General features: G+C 40.9%; 2 protein-coding genes across 5 annotated transcripts in view; one reads left to right on the top strand and one right to left on the bottom strand.

The window, feature by feature from the left end:
• LOC122567859 (zinc finger protein 467) overlaps nt 1–19,477 on the bottom strand; it is a 263,949-nt gene extending 244,472 nt beyond the window's left edge. The window contains exon 1 of the mRNA XM_043726976.1: nt 17,780–19,477. The gene's annotated coding sequence lies outside the window, so the exon portion shown is untranslated. The remainder of the gene's footprint in view (nt 1–17,779) is intronic.
• LOC122567858 (protein grainyhead) overlaps nt 1–26,373 on the top strand; it is a 159,750-nt gene that overhangs the window by 128,878 nt on the left and 4,499 nt on the right. The window contains exons 5-14 of one of the 4 annotated variants that reach the window (XM_043726968.1): nt 4,758–5,118; nt 6,938–7,321; nt 14,588–14,847; nt 16,613–16,781; nt 20,868–20,979; nt 21,360–21,454; nt 21,617–21,787; nt 21,909–22,094; nt 23,584–23,826; nt 25,583–25,647. In XM_043726968.1, coding sequence (XP_043582903.1) covers nt 4,758–5,118; nt 6,938–7,321; nt 14,588–14,847; nt 16,613–16,781; nt 20,868–20,979; nt 21,360–21,454; nt 21,617–21,787; nt 21,909–22,094; nt 23,584–23,826; nt 25,583–25,647 — 2,046 coding nt within the window. Of the gene's footprint in view, nt 1–4,757; nt 5,119–6,937; nt 7,322–14,587; nt 14,848–16,612; nt 16,782–20,867; nt 20,980–21,359; nt 21,455–21,616; nt 21,788–21,908; nt 22,095–23,373; nt 23,827–25,582; nt 25,648–26,373 lie in introns of all 4 variants that reach the window. The other 3 variants (XM_043726969.1, XM_043726967.1, XM_043726970.1) reach the window with 3 other exon arrangements.

Raw genomic sequence — 26,373 nt, 5'->3', positions numbered from 1 at the left:
AAACAGCCGCGAATTCATGAATTCGTGGAAACCGGCTTGAGAATTACCGCATAGGAGGTGATTAAACTGTGCCACGGCGTCGATTTCTTCTCTTCTCGATTCCTCACCGTGATCTGCCACTCTTTCGTGACAAAACTATACCACGATCTTACGTCATGTTTTAACACTTTCGTGGACGACAATTTTGGCAGGTATTTTGAAACGTACCAACCTGTCAGAAACTAAATCGATCGACTACGCTTTTCGTTGACATTTTAATTTCATTGCATAAGTACAGAATTAATGTTTATTTCTCGAGAAACAAATGGCTCACATTCGTACATTCGTTCATCGCAAGAAGATGATCCGAATTGCAAAGTACTCAAAAAATACAGTTTATAATATTATCGCCTTTTGGTACTTTTTAATTTATGAAATTAATTACTGTGACTTCCGAATGTCACGTTCAGTGAAATTTGCATATTGTTTCGTTAAGATACGAAAGAGAACAGAGTTAAGAGACCAATTAGAATAACAGAAGCTCACAGTAAGTATAGGTAGATGAAAAAATATCGTAAAAAACAAAAAATTAGACATATCTGGGTTACGAAAAAAAACTCGAGCGTGAGAATTTGTAAAACATTGCACAAGAAATGGAAGATATTGGTCGTCACGCGAATTCCTAACAGGAATTGACGCAACTGCAACGCAATTACTAGTTGCGTTATAACGGATCGTCTCGATCAGTCCTTGATTTCAGGCATCATAGGATTTTACGACTACGACGTTTTATAAATTATTGAAATGGAAAGGAGGAAATTGGCACGTTCTGACGTTAGATTCGATCGTAGCCAGCTTGCGAATCACCTCGGACTTTTACTGCATACGAGCGTCGAGGTATCGACATTTTCCTTTTTCAAATCGAACAATCTTTGCCTCGAAATGCAGTAACTCTTGCGATTTCTACACTCGCTTCTATCCCATAATTTCTACGTTCAATACTATTTTGTAATTCCCATATACGTTTTCGAATTTATCTCAAGCCTCGTCGTCATAACTTCGCGGGTTAAATGCTTCTTCTCTCCAACATTTAACAATTTGGACAAAATTAAACATATATCTAGTGCTATATGCTAAAAAGTATCTTATACTCACAAAAATCCACAAGCGTCCTCTGAAACTGTCGAAAATATATATCGTATAATTAAAAAGTACGATGCTTGTAGCAAAATAAAATTTCCTCCAAAATTCGTGAGCCGCGGCCTTATAATCCCTAAACGATACGTTAAAGTCTTGCAATCCACCCTTAGCTGGCAAATTATAATAATATCATAAATTAAAAGATACGTTAGTTGCAATAGCAAAAATCCAGCAGCATTACCCGAGGCATCCAAGGATTAACACGTCAACGATTGATCCGAAAAGAAGCACGCGTGCCCCCGTCGATTCCCGCTCATGTCAGAGCATCACCCCGTAGTATGTGCATCCAAAATATTCAAAAGAGAGCGGACTTAAACTGAGAGTATCGGTACGCCTAAGGTTCCCCGGGCGGATTCGCGATCTCCATGAATCTCAGCGATCCTACATCAGGGATTAGCATCGCATTACCACGGCGCGGCATTAAGAGTACGAGGCGTGGAACGAATGCGCGTCTCGACGCAACGACGAACGAGCTTGGATCCATTTCACGTAAGCCGAATTCATGAGGCCGTGCCGTCGTCGCCTCCGGTTATGAGACGAGCAACAGCTTTCCAGCGCGGAAAGGACAACAGAGGAGCGCGCGGTACTCCTCTAGCTTTCACCGGCCGTTTTTCCATCGTCGTTCCAATCCGCACCTCTTCAGGCACAAGTGTGCCGAGGGCGACGACGTGTCGCGTCCCGCCATCCTTCTCTACTTTCCTATACGACTCTTTCCTTCTCTCTTACCTACGATGTCACCCTTTTCCTCGCTTCCAGCGAACAACCTTTCTCTCTTATTCCGTTGTTCGCTCTTTCTCGCCTCGAGAGTAGACCAGACGATGCCAGAAAGGCGGCAGACAGAAAGCACGGCGTGTACAGAGGGGGAGAAGAGAGACGGAGGGAAAAGAGCAGAGAAGAGAGGGTTAGACGAGTGAGATCAGGTATCAAGTGTAAAAAAAGAGCCATTGTACGGGAGCATCTGACCGTAGGGTAGGTACCTCAGTGGCGATGTTCAGCGCGGTAGAAAAGAGAACGAGAGAGACACGCGGCCTGTCTTCGTTCGTTTAATAGAAAGAGATGGAACGAAGGAGGCCAGAGAGACCGGTGAACCTGGCGGAGGTTGCCACGACACGTCGGGCAAGGACGAGAGCAGGGAAGGAAGGAAAGGGAAGAAAAGGGAAGGAAGGAAAAAAAAAGAATGCGCGAGCAAACTAAGAGAGAAAGAACATGAAAGTGCAAGAAAGAGAAAGAAAGGGAAGGAGGCTGTCGTATGCACCGAGAGCGTTGGCAGTTTATAAGGGTCCCCCGTATTGTGGATACGTATTATCATGCTAAATATAACATGTTAACTACTTCGCATAATGTCGGCCCGCGATCCTCTCGATTCTCTCTCCCCGTACGACCGTTCGGCGAATCGCGTTTCCGCGCCCAGAAAATTTTATTGCCGATGGTTCGGCAGATGCGACGCGACTCGCTACGATCCTCGTGCCGAAGGCGACGCGCTTCTCTTCCCGTTCCCAGAGCCCCCGGCTTCTGGAAACGAGAACCTCTTCTGGTACATACCAAGAAGAAGAATCGCTGACATACGATTCGTTATTTATGTACAGTAGCTTTCTTATGCAAAATTCGGATGTCGAAGATTTATGATAATTAGACGTGGAAGCGAACTTGAATATTTTCATGGACTACGGAACGTATTTAGCAATCCGTAGAGGCAATGTTTGTATCGGCAGATTGACTTTGCTGGAAGAAGCTTCGATAGAATTTCTTCATTGTTCTTAAGACTCGTTCAAATCGGTCAATTGAATTCGAGCAACATGAAATCTCTTGATCGGTCGATTTGAATCTGTTCTCTACTTGATTCGAAATGTTCGTTCAAATTGCTGTTCTCTCAAATTGTTTAACCTGATTTTACTAGTTATTATTTGACTCGAAGTAAGTTACGGTTTCTTCGGGTATTCCTGAAGCTTCAGATACATTTTACAATGTTACGTATGATGTACGTATAACACACGATTTACAATGTGAACTAAAAACAGTTATTTATAAAAGCGAATGCCCTTTGAATTTTAATGGAAAGCGAATCTTTCTCCTGGTTTCCAACGCTATTTCAAATATCCATTGCTTGAAATCAGTAAACTCGACTTGTATATACACAGACTTCAATCTAAGTAACTTGTCGTGTAGAAACACGTGATTGTTCAAACAACATTGTTAGTTCTATAAAGCAATGAATCTACGCATAATCGATAGTCGATAGAAAGGAACGCGCCGACGCTTATCGTTTATATTTAGTAATGATTGGAAACTATCGATATTTATTCGTCTGTAGCTGGTTTTTACTGAGAAAAGTCAGCGTTGCGAAACAGCTGTGCCATAGCTGTTATTGATGAGACACATTACGCATTTATTCACCGTGACGGACCTTGAAAATCTATGAATTAATTATACTTTATATACGCACGAGCGTCGCACGATGTCCGATGATATCGTCATTGAGACGCGGGAAATGACAAATGTACCGCAGTCATCGGCACTGTCGATCCTACTTTAGCTTATCTTCGTCGTAAAACACGCTGCTGTACAATAAATCGCTCTGCTCGTTAGCTAATACCGTATTAACATTATTATAACTTACCCCGGGGCATAAAGATTCAGCGCGAACGTTTCAAATGCAATCGATTTAGTGGGGAAAAAAAAGTGGAAAGAAACGATCGTCCAGCCCCCATCCTCCACCCCCCCCCCTCCCATTATCCCACCCATTATCATATCAGTGAAACATTAAAATCTATCTTTCCGAAGAAAAACAGAGAAAAGAAGAAATTCTCTGTAATCAAGCTATCGACGAGCACGTTTAATAAAATAGCGTCGTCTAGCATCGTTTGCATCGCAACAAAGTTAAACCCTGTTTTAATATCGTTGACAACGAAAGCGATACGATCTTTTATGTCGTCTCGTAATTAGATCTTTTTCTTGCGACATCTGCATAATCGATTCTCAACTTGTTGCTCGGGATTCTTCGGTAAATGTAACTTGATATAATGAAGAGTGGGTAGTTAAAGCTATAGCGAAACTATCTTTATAAATTGGAAAATAAACTCCGAGCACCTTCTCTTAATTGGTTCTGTATCGATAATAAATTGCTCGGGACAATCAGAGGATGAAATATTATGGTTGCATTAATTCTTGTTTAATAGTAATTACGTGATTATATGTCGCAAGAGGAAAAAACGACAAGTCCATTTTTCTTGATTTTCTGATGTTTGCGTTAACTGTTGAAAGGAAGGACGTTAGGCATGAATTTGCAACGAGAGAAAATGGAGAAAATGCATATTTAATTACAAACAATTCTTAATCTTCTCCTTTGTACGATTGAATTTTACAACTTACTTACACTTTTTCGTCAAGATCGAAAATACTAACTAAGATTTAACGTGTTTTTCTCTTGCTATGCTCCACGTGTTTTTCTACAAGAGCCATTTCGTTGGCGACCCGATTCGCCATGCGCACTTAGCGCATAGTCGATCGATCCCGAATTGATAATGTCGAGCTGTAAAGGGAACCGCAGTTAAAGGTCGATTCTCCACGGACTGTTGAAGGGGTGTGATGGGCCAGAAGCTGCTAGTGCAAGAGGCGCCTGGCTCCGGTTCCGGTTCGACGAATCGCATGGAAGGCGGCGAAGGCGCCGGAGGAGGGGAACTACACCACTTCCTCCATCAGTACAACCAGCCGTCCCACAGTCCTGGCCAGAGTCTACAGGGTGGCCTTCCGCTTCCGCTTAGCCCGCAGTCTCTCAGACACGACGGTTCCTCGAGCACCGGCATCGCCGGAGTCAAAAGGGAGCCCGAGGACTTGAGCTCGTCGAGAGGGGCGCAACAGTCCAGCAAAAGGCACAAACAGGCTCAGCCGGACAGTCCCACGCCACCGGGAATGTACCATCATCATCAACATCAACTACAGGTGAGACCATCGAGCAATTTGTAGCCATGATATTTTCTATAAAACTTTGCTGATTTTTCCTTTCGTTTCCTCTTGTCTTGTTTTGTCGCGCAATAGCATAGAAACGCGAATTTTTCATAATATGGAGAAAATATGGGGAAAAAAGACAGTGTCAAAGAAACAATTCGTTTACTGCAATTTTACGTTAAAGTACTTTGACAAAGTATTTGGAAGCATTCAAAGATACAGGGAATCTGATTTCACGTATTTTTGCAGTTATCGTCTTTCTGCATAGTCATTGCTTCATAGGAGAGATGATTGATCTTTGTGTAGTGATGATAATATTTAATATTAGCAAGACTAATGAATCTAAAATAAATACTTAATAAAAATTGACTTCAGAAGATCGAGAGTCTCTCTATCTCTGTGTTTGAAATAATAGCAAATTCTCAGATTGATGTTTAGGTTTGTTTTTAAGGTGCAAAGACAGATACATTTAGGTGGGGGGTAAATAGAAAATCTAGTGCTGCTGTATTAAATTAAGGTGAAATCGTGAAAATTATTATACTATGAATATTTATGCAACTAAAGAAACAGAATACAAATAGAGTCATTAAAGTTGAAGAAAATATGAAAAAATTGTTCTTTCTTAGTATCGTTTCATAGTAAATATTTTTGCAGAATGTTCAAAGTTTTCTTGTTTGTTGAAATAAATGTCGTTTGTAAAAATTCAACAGTCACAGGAGGGTTAAGTTTGCCATAAATTTTCTGCGAGATCACTGTAGTAGTAAAAATATATAATAACGATACGCTAGCAGGTAAAAGCTTTATAAGTTAGTTGTCAAATAAAATATTATCTCCAATCTATATGATGGGGGAAACTTTTAAATAAGTTCAGGCATTAAATTATAATATTAAAAGGCTTGATGTCAATGACGGCCAATCAACGAAAATATCATGTTGCCTTCATCAGTCTCTCCTAATTACATGCACAGGCCTGGCAACGAAACGAGTCTAAATCCCACAGAGATTATCGACAGTCGGCTGGAAAATGCGTGTTAATAACTTTCAGGATTCCAGTCCGCTCTTAGAAAACATGCTCCACACATTACCTGTCCTAATAAACATACGCGACACTATCCAATCTGAACTCCATCAAATCCGACTTCGCTCCATTGCGATTAAAATACATGACGCACATTAAAAGCAATAAAGAAAAAACCCAACACTGCCTACCCTGATCTAGATATAAACGCGAGACACTAGCCTCGCTGATTCCGATACAAATAAGCGTCATTATCCCGACTCTGTTATAACAAACATACTTGACGCTATCTAATTCGATCTCGATAAAAATTCTGAATATTAGACCGCGCGATCGAGAGACAAATACCCTATAGCATACTATATTCCTATGGAAATTCGCAATAACAATCTCGTCCAGTTATAACTATTTTTAACTAATAATAATAACTATTTAATAAATTAATAGTAACTAATTAAACATACCAACTAAATTGTTTCGACAATTTCGCAATATTATTCAGTTTACGACCTATTTCAGGTATTCAATAAACGCGTTTACGTTCACTAACTTGATGATCGTTAAAAGAATGCTTCAAACTCTGAGAGTTCAATTATTTCCTATGATTGACAAAATTTCTATGAAAAATGTCGTATCAGTCATTTTTACTCCGATAATCCTGAAATTCTCTGGAAAATTCCACACGAAACAATCACTTTTCTTCTCCGATAGTCCTAAAATTCTATGAAAAATTCTACGTTAATTACTCGTTACTGTTACGATTCTAATGTTAATGACGATTGCGTGAAATTTCAGGTGCAACAGTACGGCAGTCCCTACGATCCCTACAGCTCGTGCAGCCCACGATTGCAGTCCACGGCGTACACGTCGACTTCGGCGACAGGCGCGGCAAACGCTGGAAACCCGAGCGGATTGCACCAAGAGGCCACTGCGGTCTACGTCACCGGCGACGCTCTGCCACCATTGGCTTCGTCGAGCTCGTCCTCGTTGTCCACCACGACCGCTTCGTACACGAGGTACGAGGTTGTGCCAAGCTCTTACGCGACGACACACGCGATACGCTCATCCTCGAGCAGCAGCAAAGTCCTGACCGTTGATCTTCCCAGCCCCGACTCCGGCATCGGCGCGGACGCGGTCACGCCCAGGCAAGATCATCATCCGCCCACGGCGCTTCATCAGGTCAGTCCAAATTAAATGATTGTTTGACACTCGAATTCGAAGCTATCAGCACTTTAAAGACGGTACGTACACCGAGAAACGTTCAATGGAAAATAATAGCATTGCAGTGTGTAAGGATGAGACAGTTTTCGATCAGTATGTTAATAACGACGTAGGTCGTCCGGAAAGTTCTTTTCGCATTCGCCTTATCTCGTTCTGCTCAAGTAAACAAATCACCAGATCGCTCCACTGTCAATCGTGTGATCACTAGTTATCCTCTGATAAGGCAAGAGAACAGTTCTCGACGTTAGTAGAAATTGTATTGAGTGTTCTTTGCGTGGTGAAAGATAGAAGACCGAAAGATACATTTTCGTCACGTTATGTTTGACTGCTTTAAAAAAGACAGTACGCCTAAAAACACTACAAAGGAGATTTGCCACGTTTATTCAATTCAAATCATGTTGTTCGCCTCGGAGTATTAAGAGCGTCAAGATACAAGTAATGTAAGAAGAAATAAACTCCGGGCAAAACAATGTCGCCGCTACACGCAACCGTCGAACGATAACAAGCGATAGCAAGACCTGGACTTCACCCGAAGAAGGTGCTGCTTCAATTTGGTGGGACTGGAAGGGTATCCTCTACTACGAATTACTTCCGCAAGGGCAAACGATCAAACTGTTGATTTGTGACGATGGTTTCCTTAAGTTTTTCGAGTTGGGTGAAAAATATTGTACCCAACTCGAAAAACTTAAGGAAACTATTATCACAAAACGTTCTGCAGTGGTGAACAGACGTGACGTCGTGTTCCGCCACGATAACGCGAGGCCACACGTTTCTTTAGCGGTGCGAAGGAAACTTCTAGAGTTTGATCGAGATGTTCTACCACATCCTCCATACTCTCCAGACCTTGCAACATCGGACTATTATTTGTTCCTCTCGCTAAAGAATTTTCTTTACAATGGAAAATTCAAATCAGTAAACGAAGTGAAAAACGGCCTCGAAGAATATTTTAAAAGTAAGCCAAGAGAATTTTGGAAAAATGGCATTATGAGGCTCCCGGAGAGATGGCAAAAGGTGGTAGAAAAGGATCATACATTATTTAAGAAAGGTACACGGAAGGAAATATATTTTATACTTATCTTCTATTTAAAAAACAAAAAGAACTTTCCGGACAACCTAATAGCAATCAAAAACTCTTTGATATAGCGAATAGAAGCATTTCTTTTACGATGTACGAAATTTTTGTATCGATATCTTAATCAGTTTGATAGACGCAATTTGAATAAAATTATCGTTCACGGTAACAAACGCTGCGTTGGTGAGAGAGATGATTTAATTTTGATTTCTAAGGTTTGGTAGAGTTAATTGAGCGAATCATTTACATTTGCATCTTCGTTTGATTTAGATGAGTTGTCATATTTGGGAAGAAAGTTATTCAGTAGCTAAGCGTTAGTTGCAACAATTACTTAGAGATTTGGTTTAATTTTTGGCGAGGTGAATTATGTAGAAGTTAGGTCTTCAGAGAAGAAAAATGTATAATAATTGAATCATGGTTACGAGATAAGAGTTGCAAGTGTTGAAATTCAATCTCTTTGTTCCGAGCGTAGGATATACACGATCTATGGACACAAAGGAGATCAATCTTACACCTCGAATCTTGATCTCGACGTCTCGATCTCGGGGAATGTTATCGCAATCTCCATTAAAATCTACTATATCGATCGATTAATTCCATCATAAAGCAAGGTCGGTCAGTGTTCAAACGTTGTTTGAATGCTAATTACTTCGAATAATTCAAATAGACTAGATTTATCCAAGGATCGTACTCTTGAATAACTGTAAACTCTAGCTGTAGATTCCTGCTTCATAAACATTTCGTATACATCCAGTTGATCGATCGCAAATCTCTATAGGATTAATTGATATTTGCAACAATTGTTAGATATAATTAACCCAATTAATTTTTGTAGTTCAGATAGCGAAGACTTTGTGAAGAAAATCACGCGAAATAGAAACTTCTGACTGACAATAAGTTTTGGCAAAGTAGATTTAGAATTATGGTACTGGAGTTTGGCAATAAGTTACAATAATAACTTTCGGCAAAATAGATTCGAAGTGAAAGACAGAATATGACGATTCTATGCGAGGTAGCTCATTCTTGTTGACGTACTAGAATTGACAGAAGCAAAGATATGTCTGCCACGAACACCTTTTCCTCTTCCTACCTTGCTTTCCTTTTCTATTTTCTTAGCATCTCTTCTTTTCCAATTACTTCCGTCTTCCTCCTAGTTGTTAAATGGAAGGACAGCATTTGATTAGACAAGACTTAAACGTTTATCGGAATCCCATCATGCAGACATAAGCTCTTCCATGTTCGATAATTTTCTACGCACTCTCTGAAGCAGAACTACACGGCTTGGTAACGATACTGGTCGATTTGCATAATCAACAACGCATATCTATCAGGAATATCGTCACGTTTGTTTGTAATCAGTGAGAATCGTGTAATAAGTGCCACGTTCCTCTCCCCCGTCACGTTTCCATCTTATTTCATTCGACTGGAAATCGTTGTAGAAAAATCCATGCAACGTAAAATCGAATCGCTACGATTAGATTAATACGATTCCATATCGGAGATATTTGCTTCGATGCGAGTTACGATTTAGTCCGAAATGGAATTTTAATGCTGATTATCGGTAGAAATTATCGGTAGTGAAGTACACTTCTTAGCGATAAAATTATAATATATATATCGGTATACCATACATAATAAATATTGATTTTACGTCTTAAGGACACCTACAAGCTCTTTAATAATTTTAATATCACGCTGATATCACAGACATTTATATCAAGCCGTTCACATATAAAGTCATTTCTATCAGATTCGTATCCTATTCGATATTCAATTTTCTCCGATTAAAATTACATTAGGAATCCAACATCAGCCAAACAAAAAGCACGACACTCTAAAATCTTCCTTCTATCCGGCCACAAAATAAAAGATTTCAAAAGCTGCATTCTTAAAAACAGAAACCACAAAGTAACTGTGAATCCGGTAGTTGTAGATCTGTCACGAACGCGCAATCGCAACAAGAAACCGTTCGCCGTAGCGCTGCGAAAAAATCGCGAGTTCCCTTAGGAAGATTCGCGTGTGAAGGAAAAGCGCGCGGAAACAACGAATCGAGCCGCGTCGAATCGTCCGTATCGTAGGCAAATTGTCAGACCCTCGGGGTCTCGACGCATAATTTTCGCCGCCGTCGAAGCCGCGCCGGCCCGCTCGCCGTGACCATAAGCGATTCATCACTCCCACGTACTCTCGGTTGTCACGCGTAATCGGCCGCTTCCGGAAACATTAATCGTTCGACGGGGGCAACGGGCGGCTTATCCGCGCGAGTAAGTCATTAGCATTGCGGTTGACATTACGAATTAGAAAGCACACGCGTTCCGTTCTGCTCTGCTTGCACGCGGCTGGAAATAAAAGCGAATCGTTTCGTCCGGTTTATCTCTCGCCAAGTTCCTAATTAAAATATTCATATGTATTTCGTACCGTGTTACGCGCTCCTTTGAATCCTATATTTTTCTCTCTTCTTTACGTTTCTTTGTCTCTTTCCGATATGCAATATGCGAAGGATATATCGCGATGTACAAAATATTCTCATGAAACTATGTAAAACTATTCTATAAAATTTTTAATCCTCGTGTGCTTTTCCTTTCTTTTCTTTTAGCGCATCCTCTTGTTCATCTTTTCATTTCGATTTTCGATAGCTGATTTAGTCTTGCGTCGGGAATAACGTAATTTCGGATAAACTCGACGAGAATCGATGATTTCCTCAATAGAGCCGAATGAGCCAGCTAGCAAAGCGAAGAGAACACGTTGCATTAGACACAGCAAGCTGAGAGGCTTGTAATTACGGATTAAATCTCCGACGGTTTTCGCTTGCACGCGGCGTTCCAACGTGTCTACATGTGTACCGTGTAATATTCGTTACGGGCTGCGGAGATACCGAACCGACGCGTCCAATAAAACAAAAGACCATCGGTAACCGGACAGATGTGCAATTTCACGAATACAAAATTCTTTTCATTTCTTCTTTCTTTTTTTCAAGTTGAAATCGATCTCGTTATGACAGCCTTTGTCGAAACGTCAACACTAAAACCATTATCGAGGTAACGAATTTTAGATCCTTTCGTTTGTGCAATTAGTAAAAAGAAGAATACTTTTTCGATAGAATTCATAGAAATTTGTCTTTGTCTTTTCCCTTCTTCGATATAGTAAAAGACTTTGGTCTGGAGAAGAACGCAAATTTGGTAAAATTTACAAGCTTTTTGTGCTTCTTTGGATTACCCATTTACGTAAAACGTATATTAAAACCACCTGATTCGATCGTTTTATTAGCATAATTTGAGTAGCGTGCGATCGCCAATGGAGTGGAACAGATTGACTCTGGCAAAGATTAAGAGAATATGCTACGATCGAAGCATAATATAACGTTCTTAAATCGTTCGCGATTAAAAAAAGAGCAGCTTTCAGTGACAATCTATTCTTCGTAATCGAAAGATCTCGTTTTAATATATCGAGCAGAACGAAAAAAAAAGCGGATAATCGAAGGTGCCATAATTTTGAACCTGTTTCGCCGTTCGAGAATAAATGAACGACTAAAAATACTTACTAAATCGATGGGGAAGGGAAAAAACGGAAAAATCATTCTCATGACAGGCTCTTACGCACGTGGAAAAATCACTGTCACTAAACCGATCATTAAGAGTATTTATTAGACGAACGATCAGAATCTATACGACAATTTAGCCATTTTCCTGCGTTTCGTAATTTCGTATTATAAGCAAGTGCTCGGAATTTAAACACGATCTTTCACAGAATCTTTCGAGTTTTTCGTTCAGGCGATCTTAGAGAATTTCACTCATTTCATTCGTACCGACTTTGTCCAAGAATCTAACGTCCATTTAACTCTTTGCACTCCGAATTTGATTTCAATTTCGTTACCAGCAGCTCCCAACGCTTTTAAGTGTTTTATTTGAAATTTACTTCAACTAAAAAATAAGACAATTTAAATAAATAAAGGAAGAAACAAATTCACTTGAATACTAGCTCACTCATTCACACTATTGTTGTATTTTGTAATTTATAAGTGTATGATATATGTTGAAACAATTCCCAGAATGCAATCCTGGTTTTCTTTCGCACGTTTCACAAAAAAAGGTAAGACTGAGAGAATATCGAGCGAGACTCGACAAAGGAGCCTCTGAGATAAAAACTGATGTCGTGTCACACTCGACATAGGAATGCAAAGAGTTAAGACGTTCATTGAACAACAGAAATCCTAAACCATCACGATTTGGTCGTCGAATCGTGACCAGGAACAGGACAAAAGATGAAAAAGAGTCGTTGCTCGACAATAAAGAATATATTGGCTGATCAGACAAATCGGGAAAAAATTAATTACGTTGTTTGTCCACGGTAAGCGCAATATTCATAATTACACGGCAAATGTTTATGCAAATTCACATTTCTATGAACGTAATTAAAGATATTGGACCTAAATTACATATTTATTTCAAATAGTGTAATACGTGTATTTCACTTTGGATATGTTACATATTCTTTCATATTATATATCGTTCCGTGTAACCTCGACATTTTTATGCCCTTTTTCCCATACCTAAACGTATAAACATCGTCGATCTACAACAACATAACAAGTTGGAATTCGTCGTGTCATGATCGCGCAGAATCAAACATCTGTACGCAAAAACACGTGGCGACACATGTACGTTAGTCACACACGCTCCAACATCGTATGTAAAAGATCAATTATCAGTGAATACTAAACAATTATGCAAAGAGTGAGAGACGATCAATAACAGACCGCTAATAAAACTCCGCCTTGGAACGCAATTCAACGAATCGATCGAGCGAAAAAAACGCATAAAAAAATTAGATCGTCGGACGATATTTAAGATAATCGATCGCGTTGGTCGCGTACACAAACGCCTCCAAAGCGGATCGATCGTACGATCGTATAATTCGTTTTCCATCGTTTGCTCTGCGATCTGGTTCGTTCGTGGATCTGCTATAAATTCAATTAAACCGGGAACCATTCGAGTCGCACACGCTTCCCGGCGTAATTAGTCGAGAACTCGTGAAACGAATGAAATAAGGATGGAAAAGCGGGGATGTTATTATTTCTAATTATGGATGGCGGTTAACCACGTTATTGATTCAACAGGATAACGTGCAAGGTAGACGGGGGTTGTCCTGATCAGCGAAAAACCGCGGCAGACGCGATCTCGTTGCTTCTCGGTTCTGTTGGCTTCTCGTCGGTTCTCCCGGCTCGATGGATGGCTTCCGCGATGCCGTTCATCAGGTCGAGTAACGAGCTGCGGTAACCGCGTTACGTTCCTACCCAATGTTCGTCGAGAATTCTCGCATGAAGACGTACGAGGGAATAAACCATTCGGTTGAGGTTAGGTTTATTAAGAAACCACTGGTGGGAGCGCGTGCGGCCTGCCCTGCTCAATTTTACGAGACCGCAATGGCCTATTCTACTCCTGGCCTTCGATCCTTTTCTTCCAGTGAAACCAAAACGGCTGATTGTGAGAAACATGCGTATGTGAAAACAGTTAGAATTGCCGACAGGTTGTGAATAAGCTTTGTAGGTCACGTAATTAGAAAAATTGTCCAGTTTTTTTTGCGAAAATCGTTAATGTATGGTCAGGAGGAATATGGTCAAAATTGAAAGTTACAAATTAACTCGATATACAGGTAATCGTTAATTGGACGAAGTGCTGGCGGGTTTCATCGGACGATTTTTATAGATTAACTTATCGACAGGTTTGGAGAAATTGTTGAACTTTTGGAGAGATTTATTAACGTACACAGCAGAGGTCTACAATCAAGTTGAAAATGACAAATTAACTCAATATTGAAGTAAGCGTGGTAGCGTAGTTCGTTAAAGTTTATCAGAGACTAGTCGTTACTGGGATGCTGCTAGTTATGCAACCAGCGTTTGACCCTATCAGTTAAGGGTTAATAATTGAGGAAACGAGCGTGAATGCTTGTCAGCGTTTCACGGCAGATTTCTGAGATGTATAATTTCTATTTAGAGACCGGCAATTATCGAATGCTAGCCATAAGGGAAATAGGAAATGTATGATCAGACTAGGTAAATTTGTTATCCAGTTAAACACAACCATGGAACTTTTGTTACTTCTTATTTGATTATATGTTAACGAATTACTGATGGAAAACGTGGGTTTTTTACACAGTCCTCCTTCGACTACACGGAATTATGTCCCGGTGGAACGGCTGCTGGAACCGCTGTTGTCCTCGAAAGCGGCGCGGTAATACACCATCAACCGTTGCAACTGCAGCTACAGCAAAGCCACGCACAAGCACAAGTGCAACGCGGTGCTTTGGTTTCCTCTGCGGCGACCAACCCGAACCCTAACCCGAATCCTCCGAGGTCGCGACCTTGGCACGATTTCGGCAGACAGAACGACGCGGACAAAATCCAGATACCAAAAATGTAAGTATTTCATATGGCATTTCTATTATTTAAAAATTATCTAAGACGTCTTTTACGTTCAAGAAAATTTTAAAAATTTTACTCGTACTATTTTTCACGATCTCAGAAGACTTGGAAGATATTACCATAAATGAATTCTATGGATTTTAGTTAAGAGGAATTTGGTATAGGTATTATTACGATGTAGCAAAATCTTCGATCATTTCTGAACAGAAAGTCTGCAGCTATGCAAATGATAACTCGATGAAAATCTTATAAAATCTTCCCTAATTCCCTATCTTACAAACAATCTTAAAATTTCCCCAAAAACCCTAAAACCCTTGACGCGTTCAAAAAGAACATCGTCATTCTCCGCCAATGAAAACATCAAAGAGTCTATTGACAGCAAAAATTTACAAAATCTCTCCTGTCTCGCTTATCTCCCCAACAACATTTTGAAACATCGCCAAACCCTAAAACTCTTCACGCGCTCGAAAAGAACGCTATCATCCTCCGCTAATGAAAACAAGTAGAAAGAATCTCTTGACATTAGGAACAGACGAAGACGTTGGTTCGTAACCTACACAGAAGTTGTAATAAGCTTACCAGGTAGGCGTCGCGCGTCGGTGTGGAGAACAGGAGCAGAGGGGCTCGCAGGCCGTTCACCCGGGCCAGGCTCGGTTATCGGCTCGCACGCACCGCGCTGTCCCGGTTGTTCTCCACCCGGTGACCAGCGCGACGGAAAAAACGCGGCGAATACAAAACCGCGACGCGTGTCGTCGCGCAAGATAAAGATAATAGGTCGGCGGCAGAAAGTTCGATGGTTGTAAGCGCGATAGGCCGCCACCGTGGAAAAGCTTCGCTCGGATAAGGATAATCGCGCCTTTTATTTCGCTTTTCGCGCAACTATATTTAGAGTGGTTAACCTAGGTTAATCGCGTCCTCGTCTCGAGAGAAACTGGTAGCTGGGCACATATTCGTCGCGTAATCGGTTTTAGAAAATAGCTTGGAAATTTTAGTCGTGAAAGGTGAAAACGGTGATTCGCTTAAACTTATTGCATCATGAATTTTTTTTTCGACGACATACGTACATATTTATATGCATATATTTAGCTATTTTGCTTCAGCATATTCAGATATAACTCATGCCCAGTACTCCTCAATTTTGTAATTTGGCGATCGAAGCCGGAATTATAATTGAATTTGATCTTTAACTCTTTATTCGAGGGGGTACGAAATTTTTTCGCTTTCTAAAAATGCCAAGTGAAGATTTCAAGATACTGATCGTAATGAAAAACATGGCGTTTCCTAGTGTGCAGGTGAATCGGTTATAAAAGATTCGAAGACAATTAGATGCATCTTAGTTGCGTCACGCTGACTGACGTCATTCGTGCGGGATATTCGCAACGAAAACCGCAAATATTCGGATTCGAGAAACGATTTCTTAAAATTAAGATTATATTAAAACCATATAACACTGTCAACGTCGTGTAATTATAAACTCATTATCTCTCTGTTTGTCTAGGACCGATTGGAAAAAAACATCACGTTGATTATAAGCGACGTTACCGTAATTATATCTTAATATATGAAGATTAGAGACTTCTTAAGAAAATAATCAGTAAAACCATTTGCACACGCGCTGTGGCCATGATCGAATTCTGATACATTTTTTACCATCGGTCGTTGATAAATCAATATGTTATTAGAACTGTCAATATACCTACGTCAAATTATTCAAACCGATACAAAAACAATTTGTAATAATACGCCGGTCTGAACGCAGATTCTCCGCCTATGGGTTCAAGTATCACCTGGAGTCACCAATTAGCACGTCGCAGCGTCGCGAGGATGACAGAATCACATACATCAACAAGGGACAATTCTATGGGATCACGTTGGACTACGTTCCTGATCCGGACAAGCCAACTCTAAAGGCTGGGCAAACAGTTAAGGTAATGCTAAGCAACATTTAAAAGGAAATTTTGTATCTTTGATATTTACCATAAATCTGTCATCAATTAAGTGAGTAATCATAATTACCGAATAACAGGATCATAATTATTCCTTATTTCCGGATCTACTTTGAAAACTTTAATTTTCAATCAGTTAATCGACCACTTCAGAATGATGTAAGCTTAATCGGCAGAATAAAAATGTAATCAGAGCAGGCTGTAATTATGAGATAACGCGATGTTTTCGCTTAGCGATAAACGATAATGGTATAAAGGCAGCTATGTCATTAGGTGCAGATGGATTACATGTGCATGTAATGTTCCGAAGGAAAAAAGCAAGATTACATATAATTAAAAAAAAATTGAAATAAAAATGTTACGTGACGCTGTTAAAATCAAACATTGACTAACTAAAAGATACACGCGCCTTTGATTGCGAGCGTTTCAAAGTTAACAATCGCCCTCTAGCGTTCACCATAATGGCGGCGCACAGAAAACATCGTGCTATGTGGCGCCAAAAAACTCGCGACTCTAAAGTATAACATGACACGTGTGCAATATACGCGATCTATAATATCGTCACGCGAAACGCAGTGGTATTGCTCTTAAATCGCATTAGGACTGCGCATAGCATTACGCTTCGACTCCTACGAGAGATAGAATTCGCGCAACTCGTCGAGAATCGAAAGAAGAAGTCGGACGAGGTCGTTTGTTCTCGCGACTCTAATTGGCAGCATGGCGCACCGTTAGCAATTTCCATTCTGATAAAGCTGCCGATTCTTTTCTCCCCCGCCCCCTTGCTCTACCTCTTTCGCTAGAAGTTACGACTTCCTCGTTAATTGCTAATCGAGAGTCTAGCCGCTCGTAGTAAGTCGAGCAAACTAGCTACGTACGAACATCTACACACGCGAACAGGGAGCCGCGAGTACAAATTCACCTCTTATCCGTTCGCTTCCCCTCTACGTTACTCTTTACTATTTCACTTTATTTGCACTTACGTACAACCTCGTCGCTATCCTTTTCTCCTGCTACACTCCAATCCACTCCTGCACCGTTGTTTTTCCTCTCTCCTATCTCTGTCAATGTCCAGTGGCGATTAGCCTGCCCTCTGCTTTCTCTGTCTCGTACAACTCCGTTTTCCTTGTATCACTGTCTCTCTTGTTCTTGCTCTTATCTGTTCACTTCGTATACTGTATACCATTCGTTATGTTTAAAACTCAATTTCAACTTCGAATGTGATTCGATGTTTGAAGCTCCTGAGTCTTGAATCTTGATAGATTTTTTGTGTCCTTGGAGCTTCGAGACTCTTGGCAGATTTCAAAGTTTTGAAAGATCGGTATTAAATTTTTTGTATGAAGGGAGTAGAAACGTGACAAGTCACATAGTATGTGTTTCATAAAAGCAATTTTTAAACTCAATATATCATAATAAGACAGCCACGAAATTGTCAAAACTTCAAGGCCAACCGATACAGAAAAATTCAAAAGTTTCAAGTACTAAACTATGTTCAAAGTGATTTGAATCTTTCGCGACATATACATATTCGGAACAATGCAAAATCTTCCAAAATGCGTAACAAACTATGTATGTATATAGTTTCTATTAACATGCCTCGTCTTGCTTTCGCAGACCGATTCCTTTCGTATCGAACACTTTCTCCGTCTTTCTTCACGATGTAAATTTTACGCTAACCTCAGTCCGCCGATAAACTTGTATTTCCTCGACGAGCGCATTTCTTCGCCCATTCACCCGAATCACGAAAAATCCCTACCGGCGGCGTCGCTAGCGAACACGAGTGCGCACCGGTCTGCGCAGTGAAGCGTGCTTCTGTCGCGGCAGCCGATGTCACGCTCACGTGAAGCCTGCGTTATCATTGGCGGCTGAGCAACGCTGATTTTTTATCAGCCAACCCCCGACAGATACACCGTCGAACAGTTGCCTGATTCTAAATTATTTGTCGGCAATCTGTACGCGGCGCACGGTACAAACGTTAACCCGCGAAAACGGCCCGGGGACACATGTTGTAAACTGGTCCGCGAAGGTTAACGTTATCTGATCTCGTGGCTTAAACGGCGGGACAATAAGGAACTGGACAAACACGCGATAGAGGTCTCTATTTGCCCGCACTGGTCACGCACACTCCACAATGTCCTCTATTGTAAATTCGATGATAACATTCTCTTAAATCTCTGTAGTTCAATAACGTTTATTTTATTATTTTTTCGTTGAAATCTCGAAATCTTTCTCTCTTTCTCCTGTTCTATATCCTTATATCGAGCATTCTCTATCTCAATATCGATGTTTATAAATGGTTGGAATATTCGAGAATCTACGAAACTCAAGATCGTTGAAGCTTACGACAGTCACTTTTTAATCAATTCTTCGACAAAAACGAGTACAGTCGCAAAGGTTCAAATTCTCTATATAGCCTCACAACCGAGAAAGGTATGAACAATCTTACATGTCTCTCTCTTGAATTAATCACGATGAACTCGCCAAATGCTTTCTATCTTAGTTTACCACGCAATGTTTAACACTCAATAAAATTCTCTCGCGCCCTCGAGCTACAATCTCGTATACCGAAACGTTATACCCATAATTACAGTGACGCGACGCATTATAAACGATCGAAGACCACCATATTAATCGAAAGATGGCGTCGTTCGATTAGTCGCTCGATAGCAGACGTGAATGGTGCAAAAGAATGGCGGCAAAATTGTCTCTCTATGTCTTTCTCAATTAATCAAAGTAATTGCACCTCACACGTTCGTTACATTTTTACCAATGAATCACGACCGCTCGGCTAGACACGTTACCGACGGAAAAACGTCGAGAACAAGGTTATCTTGGGATACACGGTCGTTTATTGGGAATTAGCAGTGTCGAATGGTGCAATTTATGCTACTGGATTATACGGTACGCCGTGATTTATACACACGTTCCTGTATGCGCGCGGTCGTTCGCTCGAGCGTGTCCTCATGTCGCGCGAACGATGCCACGCTCACGCGAATTTCGCGTGCCGCGCGACCGATGCGTCAGCAGATTCCGCGACGGTGTTCCGTTACCGACCGAGTATTGTCTCGTCACCCGACGGATCATTGTGGACAAATGATAACCGGGAGACGCGTCATGCTCGTCATTATGCGTACAATTTGAAAAATCTCCCACAACCAGCCACAACCGCTCATTGTAGCCTGTCCATGTCGGAATCTATAATCTGCGTTACATAATTATACGCTACCGTGTAATTTATGATCCGTGTAATCACGTGTGCGCTCGAGCCTACTTCTGCATAGCACCAACGAGAATCTAAAATTCTGAATTTTCGATTGACTTCTTCGCGAATTATTTCCTTTATGTGTATATTGTGTCACGTAATTTTTCAATTTTTTTGCACTTATAAATTTTCTATATTTAACTCTAATGTAACGCAATGATATTCACTTTCAGTGTAATATAAAGACCAGCTGAGAAATAAGACGAGTAGTTCTATATCTTTACATGTCGAAATAGCGAAGAAGAGATGGAATAAATACATATTTTTGTTCCGAGCTTCAAATTATAGTCACTTGTGTGCTCGCACGGTATTTCTATATGCTTATCCCTGCTCCAAGCGTCCATAACGACCACCTTCTGTCTTAATGTGAGTCCGCTCACACCTGATCATTATTACCGCCAGTTCCGTGCCTATTTAGATCTCTAGATATCAAGTGTTGGTTGTAAACAGATCAGCGATTTCGCCTCGCACTATCCGAACCTGTCAAATGGGATTGCGGAACACGATAATAGATAGAATTATAAACTAAATTTATCTAAAACGAAGAAAAAGAAACATGTGAAAATAGTCATTGAAAAAAGATGCCTACTTTATTCTAACCCTTAAATTCTATCCTCAGAGTAGTCGCAATAAAGAAACAGGTATTGCAGGAGTTAGTAAAATGTAACGGCGAAAAAGTTGTTTAACCCGTTGCTGAAAAAAGATAAGAAAGACAAAAGTAAACGCGTCAGCGGAAGCCATTCATCTGCCCTTATAGTATCTCGCTTAATAAAGTACTTACAGTGTTTTCTTGATGTTTTGTCGCGCAGAGCGTGGTAATGTTGATGTTCCGAGAAGAGAAGAGTCCAGAAGACGAGATTAAGGCGTGGCAATTCTGGCACGGAAGGCAACATTCTGTCAAGCAACGTATTCTCGATGCTGGTAAGTAAAGCGTGCAGAATCACCGAGTTTTCAGTCATCATTAAAACCAACCTCATGAACAAATAACCCAGCAGCGTACCGGCCATTCCAATTACCTCCTAATCAGTTCGCGCATTCATCAAACGAAAAATAAATCTCACGCTATAATAACATTGTTGCATTGCATAATTTACATATGTCGTTTGATATTTTTTGCGCAAGCCGCTCGATAGTGGGATCGCCTCGAGGTTGGTAAGATTAAATTACAAAACCGTACCTATCGTTGATCATATCCGTATAGTATCTACGTACGTAGAATCGAAAAGAAAGCGAAAATCACGCGCCCTTTCGAGGCATCGTAGAATGATTTGCAACTCTGACAACAATCTACACCATTACAGACACGAAGAACAGCGTGGGACTGGTGGGCTGCATAGAGGAAGTTGCACACAATGCGATCGCCGTTTATTGGAACCCACTCGAATCCTCGGCGAAGGTACGAGAGAGTCCTTCATCATTCATTAAAGAGATTCCATTTGCATTTAACGATCTATGGGAGACTTAAATGGAGCTGTGCTTATTCATGCACCGCAACAATCATACGATAAAGGTCTCTGTATTTTATCCGAATGATTTTCATGTACTCTCTACGTTGCAGATCAACGTGGCGGTACAGTGTCTCAGCACCGACTTCTCCAGTCAAAAAGGCGTAAAAGGTTTGCCTCTGCACATCCAGGTGGACACGTACGAGGAACCGCCACCCCACGCTCACACGTACACCCCACCCTCGCATCGTGGGTATTGCCAGATCAAAGTGTTCTGCGATAAGGTACCCAGTTTTTTTCTCTTCTTACACCTTCGAGTCTCGTTACGTCGTTTAATCAACGATTCGAACAAAATTACGAGAACCAACTGATCTCATGAATCATTCTGGTGTTATTTACGCACAGGGAGCTGAAAGGAAGACTCGCGACGAGGAGAGGAGAGCAGCAAAGAGGAAGATGACGGCCACCGGTAGGAAAAAGCTGGACGAGCTCTACCATTCCGTCACGGAACGCAGCGAATTCTACTCCATGGTCGATCTTCACAAACCTCCCGTCCTCTTCTCGCCACCGGCGGAACATACCATAGACAAGGTACTCGTCGAGACTTCTGATTGGATAGAAGCTGAAGAAACTGTTTACAAATAACTGTTTGTCCTACCTTTTATCTACTCCTCTTTTTGTATTTGAAATTATGTATGTAGATACGAGCATGACAAGCATGCTTTTTTCAAAGAATTAATAGTCTATCAAGAGAATATTGTATCTAGTTTGCAAACACTTTTTCGTTTTACCATAATGCAAAGCATTACTCTGACGTCTCGAACATTAATACCTTCACGGACACCCACACACAGTTTAACTCGCGATCGCTACGCCAACGGAAGCCGTGAACGTGTTACTTGTTCGAGCCCGAGGCCTCGAACGCGAACGAAAACGAAACTAACCAAATTACTCAGTGAAAAGCAGCCCCAGATATGTCTGCGTAGTATCCACCACAATCCTCTGCTCTCAACACCGCCAAAATTCTCCACTAATCGCAACTTTTAAATCGCCATAACAAAAACCGCAACAGTTTCCGGGAACGAGCCGAAAAATTAGCCAACCATTCAGCACCTTAGGCAAATATAGAATTCTCTGAACTTGAAATTAGTAAAAACTTATAAACGCTCGATAGGAGATAAAACTAGTTCATTCGACTGCTATAAAAAGTGGCTAAGAAAACAAGTACATACCTTGCTTTACGAAAACGATGGATACAATATATAGTGACAATGTGACAATTTATAGTGAAAGATAAAATTATTTGTACACGATTGAAATGTAGAAATAAAGCAAATATTTTCTATATTATTAAATTTCAATATCTGTAACTGTATATGGTACACAGACGCTTACAGTAATAAACGTATACAAAGACAAAAGTTATAAGTTAATAACATCAAAGAAGTATGTTGAAAAAATTTTGAAAAGGACTGGAGAGATATAGAAACAGATTTCTTTACAAAATCAATATATTATCCACACCCAATAGATTGTAGTCAATTGTTCGTCATAAACAGAAACCCACGAAGTATTAACTATAATATTAATGGATATTAATTAATAGTACTATACAAATAGCTCTATTCTAACATCAATATGTTACCACTATGTGAATCTTATCTTGTCAGAATTTAGCAAATAATTTAATTTACATTTCTTTGTGTACATTTGTTACTATAAATTTCGTAATATACAGTTACATGTAATTCAGTTTATCTAATGATATAGAATAGATACTTTTGTCTGTCAGTGTAGCTCGTATCACGGAAAGTAGCTCGTTCGAAAAGAGATAGAAAAAATATACAATATGTTTCTTGTTCCACGACAGTTCTCTACGATGGAGTTGTCGGGCTTCTATGGAGGTGGCGGCGGGGGCGGTGGCGATACAGATACATCGTCCCTGAGTAATGGCGAGGGCGGAGGATTGAAGGCAGGGGGCAGCAGCCCTTATCCTGCCTGCGGCAGACCAAGCTTGCCAGTCCTCAAGTTCCACAACCACTTTCCGCCCGACAATCTAACTAGCCTGCACGACAAGAAGGACTCCTTGCTGATGCAGGTGCAGGAGCTCCAAGGCTCGGTGCTGCAGGGAGTGCAGCAGGCAGGTCTCGCCGGGACGGTGGTATCCGGGGTTGGGAATAGACTACATCTGCAACAGCAACCACCCCATCTACGCCCAGCAGACGCCGAGGAACGAGTGATGCTGTACGTCCGCCAGGAGTCCGAGGACGTGTACACACCGCTGCACGTCACACCGCCGACCGTTCAGGGACTGTTGAACGCTGTAAGAAATGTCAAGGATTTTTGTATGGAGCACACATTACATTATCCAAGTAGCACCGACACTATCAGTTAAAACACACACGTAGATCGCTGCTCGTTGTCAGCCATTCCACGAATGAAAAAAATTCATCCTGATGAAACGCGAGAAGTTTAACCAAACGGGGTTTACATTTGATTAATCGTACCATTAAGACGTATTAAAGGTCGTGGTGAATAGGTGATCTCGAGTTAAAGAGATACGTCGAGAATGTCGAATGAAAGTTGTCTCTCGACGAAGGTTTCTCTTTCCTGGAAATTGAGGTTCAGTTTCTTTGAAAATGAAGCTTCGAACGAGGTCGCTATAGTCTACTTTATTCTCGGCACACTTGTGCGACCAGGATTTTCAATAACTTGTCGTGGATACAGTGGAATGACTGAAGGATGAAAATGCACACAATCGCCGACAGATAGCGATCGAAATACTTGCAAATCGTAACCATGTCGATCAACGTCGAAGCTCCTGCGGTGGACGCTCGGTCGGTTCCTAAAGGGCAGGAAAATGGTAGCGGTAAAATCACACGAGTACGCCGCGTACTCGCAGAAATGACAGCTAGGAACGTTGCATAAGTGAGCCACGTTAAGCCCGGGTGCGTTCGTGAGCGGCGATATCGCTCGTATTCGTCGTCTGTCTCTATTTATACCGACGAGTACGTTTCGAAACCGGCACGGTAACAAATCCTCGGGTAGAAAGCGACACGCGGAACGTTTCGACGTTCGCGACGTAAACCGGCGATATCTTGACGTGGCCAATTTATCACATTTCCACGGAGCCATGTTCGATTTGACGCCTGTACCCCCGGTATGAATAATGAGTGATGCGCGAGAATAACACGAGATATACAAGATACACACCCATATGATATATATATATATGCATATGTATATGTATATGTATGTGTATATATATATACATATATTATATAATATATAGGTATAGATGTTAGCTATGCATGTAAGGGCATATTACACCATTTTATTAATACCTGTTGCACCGTTCCATTACGCTGATATTAATATTAATGCGCATGCATCACTCCTCCAAAATCCTTACAATAATTAATACGGACCGGAGCGCGGTGAATCACGCGCACGGATCATTAACCCCTGTGATCGCGAGATCGATGGTTTCGACGTTAGAGGTGCCGTTCTTTATATTTCTTTTTTTCTTTTTTTGTCTCTTTAACATTGTACATTATTGACCAACTGTACACGTACGCAAGATCGCATTGTTGTAATAACGATGAGAAGTGGCAGAAGAAAAAAGTGGAAAAGAAAATCTATCTTTTACCGCGTCCTCCTTTCTCTCCGTAAATCGTACATTTGTCATTGCTTCTACAGAAGTAATTCCCTTTCTCCATTGCAAACCGATCATGCTAGCCAATAATTCCCGTTGAAATTGATCAATGAATTCCTTGATCTATGTACAGGAAACGGAAGATCGCAATTTTTTCTCTACGTTTCTTACATTTCTTCTCTCTTTGTATTTTTTTTTTTTTTCATTATTTTGTCTTCGCTTCCTTCATCCTTTATCTTGCCCGTCAACTTTATTCTATCCCTGATATCTGTCGGTCTGTCCGTTTTCACTAAGCGTATCACGTCGTAATAAAAGAAAAACGATTAAGAAAGAGAACCTCCTCGGTTATCGAGCACGAGTACCCAGACCGATGGTCCGCAAACACTGTCAAAATTCTAATGTTCTACTTTTTTCTATTTTACAGATTGAGTCAAAGTACAAAATTGCATCCTCGAGTATTAATAACCTCTATCGCAAAAACACAAAGGGGTAAGTTTAGTAGAGTGTCATCTTTACTTGCATGCACCGCCCACACAGTAGTGCATGCCATAACGGTGACATTGCCTGACTCTCTCCGATTGCCTGGTTTACTAGTCTCTCCCTAACTTCCGGAATCGACACACCACCCTCTATACCTCCTATACAACGCATTTGATAATACTTTTCTATCTCTCTTTCTGTCTCTCGATCTATCTATCTAACTATCTATCTCTCTCGCCCGTATATTTCTCTGTTTTTTCCTATAATCGCTTCTTTTCTTGGTTGTCCTCACCGCTCTGATCTTTGGTTGCTATTTACTATTTTATCTTTTTCTAACGTTGTTCACCACCATACCATTCGTTCATCCTGTAGAATCCTTGTCGTCGGCCACGCTGATTCAACGTCAAAGTACTCGTGTGTCTCCCTCGACTTCACCAGACTAATCCACTAATCTCTCTCGTGTCCTTTATTTTTCTTCTGTCAAGACCGCTCACGCACGCCTGTCTGCTCGCCTCTCTAGACGCCTCGCCTTGTCTAGTGGACCAATGCATGCCTGTATACCTCTCAAACGCATCACGCACTTGGCTCGCTTGAGTCGCTGTGCTTCTCGTGTGCTCCTCTTATTTCATTCTCTCCTTTCTCTCTTTTTGGGTTGCGTGATCTTTCCTTTTTACACGGAATAGCGTCTTGCTTGCTGTTTACTTTGGTTCACTCTTCGATGACTTTGGAACCATG

Source organism: Bombus pyrosoma, linkage group LG5 (assembly GCF_014825855.1).
Source record: "Bombus pyrosoma isolate SC7728 linkage group LG5, ASM1482585v1, whole genome shotgun sequence".
In the NCBI taxonomy this organism is placed as follows: domain Eukaryota; kingdom Metazoa; phylum Arthropoda; class Insecta; order Hymenoptera; family Apidae; genus Bombus; species Bombus pyrosoma.
The sequence above is the reverse complement of the archived record's forward strand: the minus strand, read 5'-3'. Positions and strand labels throughout refer to the sequence as shown.